Genomic DNA, 12,729 nt, shown 5'->3' on the forward strand with positions numbered 1-12,729 from the left:
TTACTATAAAAAGTCTTTATTTAAAATAATATAATACAAAGCATCGTCTCTCATCTAATAGATAGAAATAAAAAAAGGTAAAACTAAATTTGAAAAGTTCTACCATCAACGAAAAAACTAAAAACTATGGCTAATCATACTCTAATCAGTACTTTATACAAAAATAGGACATCATGGAAAATCAGCTGATATTCCTAGTCGGTCAAGTTTAATTGGCGTTTAATTTATACGTATCAGCTGAGTTTCTTCATATGTTTTATCTACATTATAAGATCTAACAAAATTTGTAATTTTAAGAATATGTTCAGTTTATAGTCCCGCAAATGCTTTACCGATTTCGTCGTGCGATTTGAAGATTAATCTTTTTCATAAATGAAAAAAGTAGCATAATATTACATTAGATTTGCCTAAATTAAGTGCTGTCCTGCTAGAAGCGCTATATTAATTAAAACATCGTCTTAGTAGAAATATATACAGAGGTATTGGGTGTTTTTTCAATGTATTTCGATATTTTTTTAAATGAGCCATAAGTAAAATTACCTAACAAGTAGTCACTTAATGAAAGTGTTTTTTTTTGTGCTTTTCAATAGAAATTACTTGTAGTGTTATTACAGAAACGTGAAAAAAATCCAGACATCTGAAATCATGAATTTTATTGAATATTTTTAATACAACCCATAAGTAATGCTTGTCAAAAAACTCCAGCGAAACTACTTTCATAAATAATGAGCATACAGATAAAAGCACCTCACGAAGTGAATAGGAAAGTTAATGCGAATTAATAACTGTGTACTTTAAGGTGTAATAATTCCAAAAACGTGAAAACTAAAATAGTATTCTGATAGCATTAATTTAAACTTTTAAACTGAGTGCAATATGGGTATGAAAACAATATGGAAAATGGGAAAAGACTGAATGCGATATAGAAAAATCTTAAGTAGAAGATACTGTTAGATAACGATTCGAAAATCAATCTGTTCTATCTAAAACTATGTTGAAGTTAGTTTTCTCTAAAAGTATGGTAAAAATAAACTTCCCTTGATTTTCCTATTCATCTACTTGAGTGATGTCTGTATACCTATAGGGTAATTTTGCCTATGGCTCATACTGCAAAAACACCCTGTATGATGTAGGTGCACACAAAATAAAAATAAACTTATTTGCGACAAGGCAAGGCATGCGGGAGAGGCACGAATACAAAAATCTAAAATAATGAAGGACACATTTTGTGATTTAACTTCACACGTAATGGAATGTGCGTTTATGGAAGTTAATAGTAAAACATTTGTATAAAAATGTCTTACAAAAGTAATAAATCGAATTGGATTATAATAATTTTATGTTGGTTAAGTTAAAATTGTTAAAAGAAATCGCATCACAGACGTTGCTACTAAAATATTTTGGCAAATTTTGTTTTCGATCTATCAATTCAATAGGTATATAAAAATTAATTTCAGTGATTGATTCAATCAATTAAGGCAAATATAAAAAGTCTTTTTTTAGTTTTTACAAGATAAAACAAAGGCCACTTGAAGTTAGTTACGTAACAATGTTGGAGCATTATTGATCAGTGACGGTAGGAATAAATATTACCTTAATTAAAAAACTTCGACTAAATATAGGTCAGTAATCATATCGTTACCAACATACAGTGGGCCAAAGTTATATATTTGTTTAAGATTTTACTTTACAAGTGTTTCAGTTTTTTACATAATTCATTGAAAATACATAACTCTAGAAGGTAGAATCCCTGCTACCACTGATTTTTTTTTTATGATGAATTTTTGTTCATATTCTGAATTTCGAATTTCCTCTTATTTACTACGATTTTTTTCGACTGTTACGTGTTTCTGAAAAGTTATAACGTTTTTTGTTATGCAGAAAATTATTAAAAACACAATACAATTAAACAGTGAAGCGACCGTTGACATACGTTCGTAAGAACTATTTTTTTATATATCATTTCCTATTCTTGGTAATATTTTTTATACTTGCGTCTTCTATACAGGAGGTATACAAAATGGTGTCTAAGCTTTTTCTGTTTAGGGTGTGGTGCAAAAAATGTATAAATATCATGTTCTTTTGGAATTGGATTAGATTGTTTCAAATTCATTCTTTTTCAGTGTTAGGTACAAGATTAGTGTGAAAGTAGTTTTGTTAATAGAAAACTCTAATAAAAAAAACTCTCCTATTTCGTATTATCAAATCCCATAACATTGTTATATTCACCCTGGAATTGATTTATACAGGTCTGCATCAAATAGCAATCTAAAATGATCAATACAATTGAATCTTAATAAAATTTGTGGGAATATACTACTTTTACTACAGAATTTATAATTTTTGATATCATATTTTTTCTTGACAGTATCAGTGCCGAATAGTGCCTAGCTGTAGTATTTGTTTTAAATAGGTAGGGGAAAGTATGAATATGTTGCTAATTTTGTATAATGTTTCTTTATTAATAGCTTTGTCGACTGAAATAATATTTAATTTTAACTGTTTTTATGGTCTATGTTATTGTTCCCAACAACGTGTTCTAGAGCTTAGGCGTCATTTTGTACACACCAAGTATATTAATTTTGTTTGAATAGTATCGAACTTAACGCGATATAACTGAAATGCTTTCGTGGAAGTAAAGAGATAACATATTAATTAAATTTAATACGGCTCTGTCAGAGATGTTAAATTGTCAAAGGTATCGGAGATATTTAGAAAAATTAGAACATTTTCAGAAACTTTAGTCTTTTTCAATTATTACAGTTCTCGCGATATAAAAAAAAATATGTACGAAATAGAAAATATTTCAATTTTTTGTTCTTCACAGTACGATCGCAAGTCACTTTACAATATGTGATAATTGAATTCTTGACAGTAACATATTTTTTTAGTAAAATTATTGAGTAACTTTTTGAAAGCAAATTTAATTCCTGAAATAGCAATGTGTCATTTGGCTCTTTTCATAAACCTAACGACGTTTTTGAATTCTTTTTTAGTTTATGGTGCTCTGGAGTTATTTAACAATTTTAGTTATAGTTATTTGTTTAATAAACTTTCTTACGTTAAACATGGCGGTGTACTTTTAGGTTCTATTTATTTTCGAATTCAAAAATTACAGTTAATAAAGAAGATCAAAAATGTATTAAAAAAAAACAACAAAATTATAAATAACATTAGCTCAACACAAAGTTCGTCCAAAAGTAAAGCAAAGAACATATACGCAAATGATTGTATTGTTGTTTTAAAATGCTAAGGAAAAAAAATGATTTCGGCCTCGTATTAAAAATCAATTTTAAGCGATGACTACTAGAGACATCCGTATGTCACTTTGCAAAGACCAAAAAGTGGTAAAAATCACTCATTTATACTTTCATTATAAGGATAATGGTTTGAGTAATAGTTTAGCAAACTCGAACGCTTAAATGAGCTGTCATAAGGGAAAAAACTGCATTTTTAAAATCGAAAGTATTTTTTCTTCGAATTTCAGAACATTGCATCGTTACTGAGTTCAAAAATATTTCAAAAGACTCTTGATAATTTTGTGATTCTTAGAAGATGTACTAATACATTATTAGATATATTACTAATAAAATTTTTCATTTATATGCAAACAAAGATGTTAATAACTATCCAACTAAATTCATGGCTCATTTAAGTTTATCAATATATGACTTTATTTTTCCATATTTTTAAAATCGATTGTTAGTTTGGATGGTTTAAAAACTCACTCCAACGTTGTTCGTATCCTTAATCTACATAAGTTATGTACAAACTTATAAACAATTAAAGTTTTCTCGATATGTTATATTATTAGAACAACTTGTGTCAAAAGGCACATTATTTTATGACGATTCCATGCTTTTTGGCCTATAAAATTTTGTCATTTATTTTCAGAAAGTTAATTAATCTAAGGCCTTAAAATGCAGTTATAAATAAATAATTTTTTACCTACAAATAGTACAAAATATAGTGTCATTTTTTCTGTCATTTCATCGTTTCGGCAAAATCGTACATGAAGTTTCGAAAACTCGTTACTATATAAAAAGTATATAATAAAAATAGAGAGATTTAGATCTAAAAAATGAGACCATAAAATACAGAACTACTCGCGCGCCTATCCTCAGATAAGTCACAACTTATAACAGTTTCACAACGTGTCAACAATTACTCTATTTAATTACATCACATTTGATATATTTCTTTAAACACTAATATAAAATATTTCTTCCGTTAAAAAAGTCCTTCATCAATAACGATCACTTTCACTTGGCCGCCCAATAAAGTCCAACAAAATATTTATACTTTACCAATTTGTTTGTTTCGTACATGTTTATTATGAAAAACTAACTTTTCATAGTAAACAATGGTCAAGTATTTTTGGTGTCAAACTAGATATAGATAGCGTCCGAACCTTTATTGGTCTGATGACCCCCTATAGCAGATGGAGCTACGTACGTACCCGTATTTGGACTGGCCACATTTTCTGACCAATCTGAGTTGCAGGACCTGGGCGAACTCGATGACCAGTGTCCAGGACTTTCCGGCGAGGGAGTGGGGAAGTTGTCTGGGAGCAGGTGGTCACTATGTTGAGATGGGGGTGTCATGTAGTAATTTGGTTGCTGAAAAAAAGTTACAGTAGGATTCACTACGTAGGATAGAATTAATGTTTTTGTTTTTGTAGAGGGATTGAAGAAAATGGATTTTTCTAAATTTCACATACTTACAGTGAAAGCTTGCTGGCCTTGATTTTGTCCAGTTTGAGCTTGATTCTGAGTCAAAGTCTGAGAGGAGTTTCCGCCAATGTAGCTCAATGGCAATTCAATGCCCGTCTGACTGAAATCAAAACCCATGACAAGTGTTTGAGTTTGTGGGACCCCTCCGTGTTTGGCGTGAGTAGCGGCTCGCATTGCTGCTATGTGGGTGGGACTGGTTGGCAAAGAGGGACGCGTTTTTGCAGGAGAAGGTGATCCGTTATATCTGGAAATAGTAAATATAAGAATAGGATATATATTCAAAAATTAAAGTTAATAAAGTTTAGTTGGATTTATAGGTTGGTCTAATATAACGTAATCATTTTGTCGAATGCAATTTATAGATTTGATTTGTTGCTTGTCAATTTTGTCGTGTAGTTTTGGTTTGATTAAAACTTTTCTTGTAATTTCATATTAAATACTTTTTCTTGAGTACGTCAAGTTTAGATTATATCATTTTTAGTTTTTGATTCGGATCATTTACCCATCTCGTTTGCTTTTTATCACATATGTAGTGTTTGTGGTGATAGAGTTCCAACTTATCTTCGAACACAAGGACTTATAATTGGCGTGACACAAAGCGTACAAGATAGTATAACACTAGAAATGAGATTTGTTCATGTCTCTCTATTAATTGTTTCATGCATGTTTCAAGTTTTTTTCTGCTTCGGCCTATGTTAATCTATAAATTCAGATTTAGCCAAATACTGAGGCAGACTATTGGAATTAATAACTGGTTCGTATGAAGTTATAAATATATTTCATACAGCGTACCTATAGTCTATATTATTTAACATGTCTAATTGGCTACGATATTTTTTGATCAGATTGATGACAACAAGATAATGACAAGATAGTAAACATTCAAATCATCATATTTGAAAATTTGGTACACAATAATCGGCAACTTTTAAAACAACTTTAAAATTTGTGAAGTTCCTTAACTTTTGTGGAGCAATTTATTTCATATGGATTATGTTTATAAACGTCTTCAACGTGGATCGTGTAGGGAGGGTAACAAATTCCAACAAACGTCACGTAATGTATTCATATTTATTAAAATAAGTCATTTACCCTTGTGGCGATAAGGACATGTTGCTTTGCACGGAGTGGGGAGGACTTTGATTGGAATATGGCGGACTGAGAGTGTTTTGCAACTGTCTCTGTTGCAGGATTAATGCGTCCGGCTGAAAAATATTGAAGGCTCCATAATTCTCTATTCCGTACGGAATGCTTTTGACGACGTCCTCGTAACTTGGGGGTTGCTTGTTCGCTAGAATAATAAATCCATTGTTAAAATTGTTCTGGAAACTCGCGTCTTTATTCATACCCATAAGCGACTCTAAACTTTGATGTGTGAGCCCCATATTGGAGTATAACGTTGCCGCATCATACGGACTCGGCAAATTTGCCATAGGAGACTCCACGGGACTTAAAGAGGAAGCGATGGAGTCCGCGCTTTTTGGGGGTGCTTCATTTATTTGCGTCTGCGCTCCTTGTACCTGTATATTCTAAGAGGAATTCAGAATTGCATTACCATAATTCTATCACGTTTCATCATTTGTCGCTTCATACCTTTTTATTATTGTTGTTGTTATTATTATTGTTGTTATTCCTCTTAACACTGGGTTTCCGCCGAATACTCCCGCCGGTGTTCGACGCTTCGGCGCCTTCTTGCGGACTAGTGGGACCGGCACCTTTGCTAGGTCTTTTGGATTTTTGACGTTTTGGAACAATAACAGTGGGCTGTTGAAGCATGTGTCCTGTAGGTGATGCTAAAAGAAAATTTGACCACGTTAAAATAATTACTTTTCATAAGCACTTATATTTTAAATAATCATGCCAGTTATCGACAACATTGACCGAATGTGATTACACTTACTGAGCATTTGATTGCTAGCTACCACGTTCACCATTTGAGGACTTCTTGGTAGATGTTCATCTAACAACCGCACAATATCGTGGTGTAACCTTTCACAAGCTATGTCTCTAGGTAGTCGTTCCATATGATCCGTAATATCCCTATTAGCGTAAGCTTCTAAAAGAGCCTTACAAGTTTGATAGGAACCTGTAAAATTTATATATTAATATCTCTAAATATAAAAAAATTTAGAAATTTTCTTAATGAATATACGACTAAAATATTATTTCACAAGTTGCAAAAATCGAGTTTTTGCCCCACAATTGGTTATCCCATAAGGAGTGCACATAAATTTGATATATTTTCTGGCGTCATATTTTTACAATAATTTTTCGCTATACAGTACTATTTTATTCTATGTATAGCGTGTCCTGTAAGAAAGTTCAGAATGTCTTTGTTCTATTTTAATTAGTGTCGTATCATTGTTGATCTATTTGTTGACAGATAAAAAATTTTTGAATATGCGCACTCACGTATATCTTTATGTCTCTTAAACAACTAATTGTTGCTTAAGAAAAATTATAAGCAAGAGTCACACCTTCATAGACTTTCATTAACAAACAATATTGCAAGGTGAAGTAGAACAATGTATGATCCCAAAAATGGGCAAATGAAAATGAATGAGATTAGTTCTTTAATAGAAATATATTTAATAAATAATTTTGAACTGGACTTTATGATTTAAGAACAATAGCCATTGTGGTCGTTAAGCTTTAAAGGCAACAATTCCTAACTTCTAAATTAGACAAGACGCCTTAACTAATCGAAATCCCTACCAATGTTTACTAACCTTCTCGTGCAGCTAAGAACAATGGTGTCTCATCCTTGTCATCCTGTGCATCCCTGTTAGCCCCATGTGCCAAGAGAATGTTAACTGCTTCCACATTATTGACCGCGGCAGCCCAATGCAGAGCTGTTTTTCCCGAATTATCTGCTGCGTTTATGTCGGCTTCAGCACTAATGAGGTCTTGTACCATTCCTTCTATAGCAAGTCTGGCGGCCAAAATCAGCGGAGTTGTTCCCTCGTGCATCCTAGCATTGAGATTAGTCGCTCTATTCCTTAACAAAATTTGGAAAACTCCTAAAGCGTCGGCTGCCACTGCCGCATGTAAAGGAGTTCTGCCGGTGTTGTCTTGTGCATTTGCATCGGCGCCGGCATCTAAGAGTCTTTTAGCGGCATCTGCTCTGGCATATCTTGCGGCCAAGTGTAAGGAAGTTTCTCCAGTTTTATCCATGGTTGCGTGCAAATCAGCCCCATGAGCAACCAAGTCCTGGATGGCAGCTCCAGAACCGTCATCCTCGTCATCTTCACCAGTATCCATTCCTCCTCCTCTAACCGCTGCTACCATGATTGGCGTCATACCGCAGGGGCCTCTGGCATTTATATCTCTGTTGTTTTCACCTTGTGGTGGAGTTAGCATGGCACTGGGTCTTATATCAGCAGCTTCCAAATGAGTTTGGGTCCATCTAGGTTCGGCTTCTTCGTATTCGGTCATTCCCGTATGGTCACTTGCATAACCTGGTTCAACTCTACCCCTTTTAGCCGGTAAGGGGTATCCGGGATAACTGTCATCGTCAGAGTATTGAGACACATGTCCGTGCTGTGATTCCAACTCCATTCCAGGCATTGAAGGGTTTTTGTTCATATTTCTTAGCTCTTGTCCTTCGGGGCCTCGTCTGCGCCGCCTAGTTCCGGAATTCGTCCGTAAGAAACCTTCGGGGAACCAAGTAATGCCAGCCGCTCGCTTTCGCTGAGTCTGGACGACAATGAAGATGACAGCAGCCATGCAGAATACCAGAAAGATTCCCAGACCCACATATTTCCCATTCGTTGGTTGAACAACGTCGTCGTCATAGTCATTAGAACCGTTTATTTGGTATATAGGGAAACTTTTGGATAACGAGTGTTTCGATGCTTTGGCAGCTAAGAATTCCGCCGCCGCACTTGCAGTCTGAAAGCAGAAATCTCCGCTGTCGGAAAATTCTGAGCATTTCCTATTGTCAATCTCCAAGTAAACTTTAACTCCGGACTGAACGGTTTCACTCGTCAGGATGTTATATTTCTTATAGTAAGTATCATCCAACTGCCCAGCATTTTCGGCATTTCCCATCCAGGAATATATCATGTCTTTACCCAGGCGGTCTTTCTTAACTCGAACGGTGGTTCTAAGTTGATGGGACGTGTCTCTTAGAAAGGCTTTGATGTTTAATTTGAAAGCCTAAAGCAAAAAAAAATCATTAGAAATTTGCATATTTAAGATCTCAAAAAATAAAACTTTACCGCACTTATGCGGTAATTTTTTCCTATATTGAAAAAACTTTGAATCAGCACTTCTTCCTTATACAATAAGTGGCACATACCTGTTTATCCATAAGGACGATCATACTGATAACGCCTTCTGCAATTTCAGGAGGTCTTACGCTTTCGCAGTCCAAACCGTCCCAGTTACACTCGGCATTATTACACCCATAATCGCAATGTCCATTGGCATAGTGTTTTTGGCAATAAGCATCATAGATTGGATTACAAGGTTGTAATTTTTTCTCGCAATCTCTACCATCGAAGAGACATGGAGCAGTGTTACATTCCTCGTTGCAAATCCCGTCACCAAAGTGTTCCCAACATTTTATTGGGGCGGTACAATTTGCCCAAGGATTGATACCTATCCCAGCAATAACATGATTAATATTATTTACCTTTCCGAAGATAATTTGAATATTTACCTAAAGAACAGTCATTTCCATCAAAATCACAGGCGTATGTATTGCATTCTTCGTCGCATTGTCTATTTCCCCGTTTCATTGGACATTTATTAGCAATGCATTGCTGTCTCTGCCGATCCAAATCCTGCAAAGTATTGTATTGAAATTGTATCCAAGTGCGAAAAAATTGATTCTTACAGCTTCATAAAACCTGCTAAAGTCTTTGGTTTTAATGATTCTGCCCAATCCTCCAGGTGCATTTCTATCATAAATCTCGCAATTTTTGCCTGTATGTTTCGGTGGACAATAACAAGCGTAGTCTCCAAATTTGTCTTGACAGGTTGCGTCTGGATGTTGACAGGGATTGCTATCGCATTCGTTCATAGAGTCAATTTCGCAGTTTAGGCCTGTAGTGCCTTCAGGACAGTCGCACACATATCCTACAAGATAAAATATATGTTACTGGCACTCGTTCCCAACAGATGTGTTGCTATTTCTAGTTCGTTGTTCATTGTATTATTGAACCATGTATCAAGAACATTCACTGACCTTCAGCGTCAGAAATTCGGCATATTCCTCCATTCTGGCAGGGATCGGAATCGCAATCATACCCACTGAACTCACAGTTTTTGCCATAGTAACCGTCTTGACAGGTGCATTTATGGCCTGAATGAACAGCGGTACATACACCTCCATTTTGACACGGAGAAGCGTTACAAATGTTCACCTAAAATAAATCACATTATTTAAATAAGTTGCACATAACACATAACATTGCATTGGAAAGCTTGTGTAGGTGTGTATTTTCTTAAAATATGCTACAGGAGGCAGGTTGATGCAAAAATAGCTATAGGTATAAAACGAAATTGTCTAATTTAGTTTATTTAAGTCTATCTGTTATTCCATTAACGGGTAAATGCGTCAAAGGAAAAATGATCGGAAGGAAGTATAGGCACATTTATGGTTCCGTTGCAATATTTCAAATTTAAGATTTTCGTATTAGAATCGCTACCTTTCTCTCACAATGTCTCCCAGTAAATCCTGCCTTGCAATTGCAATGATAATCGTTTACCAGCTGTACACAATCCAAGGTTCCTGGATTCGAACATGGATTAGATAGACATTCATTGATATCGCCTTCACATCTTGGCCCGACAAAACCTAAACAAAATAAATTCGAACGTGAATACTGAAAACATTTTTGTTAGGCGTGAGCCTACCTGGAGGGCATTTGCAGTCAAATCCACCTACTTTATCCACACAGGTGCCGTTATTGTGGCATGAATCTGGATCGCAATCGTCTTGATTGATCTCGCACAGCAACCCCAAAGTACCAGAAGGGCAGGAGCATTGAAAAGTGTTGATCAAATCGTGACAAGTGCCTCCATTTTGACATGGATTTGGGTAGCAATCATCCACGTTGAGTTCACAATTTTGACCTTGAAATCCCCTGGGACATTCGCAAGCGTATGATCCCACGTGGTCTCTACAAGTACCGCCGTTTTGGCATGGTGCTGATTCGCATTCATTTATATCCTTCTGGCAGTACGATCCAGTGTATCCTTCTTTGCAATGACACCGATGAGAGTTTCCAATGGTTTCGCAGGTGCCGTTGTTGCACAATAATTGCCATGGAATTCCTGGATACATAAATCCTTATAAACATAAAATATTATAATGTTATGCAGAAGTAATACCTTTCCTAGCGGCGGCATCTTGGCAACTGACCATTTCCACATCACAGACTTTACCAGTCCAACCAGGTCCGCAGGCACACGAGTATTGGTTTTTGATTTGGCGACATGTGGCATGATTCTCGCATGGGTTTGTTGAGCACCAGTCCACGTACTCTCCACAATCTTTACCAGTGAATCCATAGGGACAATGACAAGTGTAGTGGGTGGTGTGATCTTGACATGTAGCCCCGTTACGACAAGGTGCACTATCGCACAGATTGATCCGGTTTTGGCAATTGGACCCTGTATAACTGTAAAGATACCATCAGTAGCATTAATATTGATTATGTTTTAAATTAATGTCATACCCAGGTCTACAGCTGCAGGTATACGAATTGATTCCGTCAATGCAAGTTCCCCCATACATGCAACTGCTTTCGGTACAATCTTCATCGTTGGTTTCGCAGTTTATACCGGAAAAGCCCATGGGACAAGTGCAGGTGTAGGAGTCTACATATTGATTGCAAGTGGCTCCATTTTTGCAAGGATTAGACAAGCATTCGTCGATGTCAACTTCGCATTGTTTACCCTCGAATCCATTGACACAAAGACAGGTAAACTCACCGATTTCGTCCAAGCAAGTACCACCATTCTGACAGGGATCTGCGAAGCGGAAAATTTAGTTAGTGGTAGGTAATCATTGAGATGAGTTCTAGGTGGAACTTTTGAAATTCTTTAGATTTATAACCAAACGTGAAGAGAAGCAGTTCCAGGTAGCAGCTGACTGTATCATTAGCCATCGTCTACGTTATAGAAAGTACGTGATATTAATGTAAGGTTGTGGATCAATTGACCATGCTGGTCTTCAAGCTCGGCTCTTCTCTACGCTATATAGCCGCAATCAAATGCGACATTTACATTTATGTGAACCTATAGTGTGATCGGTGCTATATTTCGCCGAACTTGATTTTCACGCAATCTTATCACATATGTATATAAAAGTGACGATATTTTACGTCCCATTACTACCTTCAGAACTTTTAAAGCAGAATACAACTTTGATCTCTTCACTTACACGAAGCGCAATCATCCGTATTAATACTGCAGTCCTTTCCTTCGTAGCCTCTCGCACATAAACATTGGTATGAGCCATTCGTATTTCTGCAAGTTGCTCCATTTCTGCATGGTTTGGAGACTACACACTCGTCGACATCCTGTTCGCAAAACCGACCCGTGTACCCTAAGTTGCACGTGCAAGCAAAATCCTTGTAGTTTGAGCTAGGTGTGCACTTGGCGTTGTGGCGGCATCTAGATATCGAAATTTGTGTAATGTTTTAAGGTAAATGCCAATAAAGACATACTTATTCGGAGAGCATGGATCCAGTCGATCTTGGCACTGACGTCCAGTGTAGGGCAAGTCGCACACGCATTTGTAATCATCAACAAAATCTATACATGAACCACCATTTTTGCACGGATTGATAGCGCAATCATCCACGTTGATTTCACAGTTAATCCCAGAATATCCAGCCGAACACTCGCAGGTGTAAGAGGCGAGGTGGTCATGACAGATGCCTCCGTGTTGGCAAGGATTTGAGGCGCATTCGTCAATGTTGATTTCACATTGTTTTCCTCCATAACTATTCATATTAAAAATGAGCATATAGAATAATAAAAA

General features: G+C 35.9%; 1 protein-coding gene across 1 annotated transcript in view; it reads right to left on the reverse strand.

The window, feature by feature from the left end:
* The window catches only part of N (neurogenic locus Notch protein), a 121,599-nt gene continuing 108,870 nt past the window's right edge, over window positions 1–12,729 (reverse strand). Inside the window, exons 13-29 of the mRNA XM_066403795.1 lie at window positions 12,413–12,691; window positions 12,127–12,359; window positions 11,420–11,714; window positions 11,073–11,362; window positions 10,596–11,015; window positions 10,388–10,536; window positions 9,925–10,102; window positions 9,574–9,815; window positions 9,397–9,520; window positions 9,034–9,335; window positions 7,463–8,891; window positions 6,634–6,819; window positions 6,327–6,526; window positions 6,082–6,262; window positions 5,826–6,024; window positions 4,725–4,977; window positions 1–4,619 (exon numbers count right to left, since the gene is read on the reverse strand). Coding sequence (XP_066259892.1) covers window positions 4,389–4,619; window positions 4,725–4,977; window positions 5,826–6,024; window positions 6,082–6,262; window positions 6,327–6,526; window positions 6,634–6,819; window positions 7,463–8,891; window positions 9,034–9,335; window positions 9,397–9,520; window positions 9,574–9,815; window positions 9,925–10,102; window positions 10,388–10,536; window positions 10,596–11,015; window positions 11,073–11,362; window positions 11,420–11,714; window positions 12,127–12,359; window positions 12,413–12,691 — 5,191 coding nt within the window. The 3' untranslated portion in view covers window positions 1–4,388. The remainder of the gene's footprint in view (window positions 4,620–4,724; window positions 4,978–5,825; window positions 6,025–6,081; window positions 6,263–6,326; window positions 6,527–6,633; window positions 6,820–7,462; window positions 8,892–9,033; window positions 9,336–9,396; window positions 9,521–9,573; window positions 9,816–9,924; window positions 10,103–10,387; window positions 10,537–10,595; window positions 11,016–11,072; window positions 11,363–11,419; window positions 11,715–12,126; window positions 12,360–12,412; window positions 12,692–12,729) is intronic.

This window comes from Euwallacea similis, chromosome 31, assembly GCF_039881205.1.
Source record: "Euwallacea similis isolate ESF13 chromosome 31, ESF131.1, whole genome shotgun sequence".
In the NCBI taxonomy this organism is placed as follows: Eukaryota; Metazoa; Arthropoda; class Insecta; order Coleoptera; family Curculionidae; genus Euwallacea; species Euwallacea similis.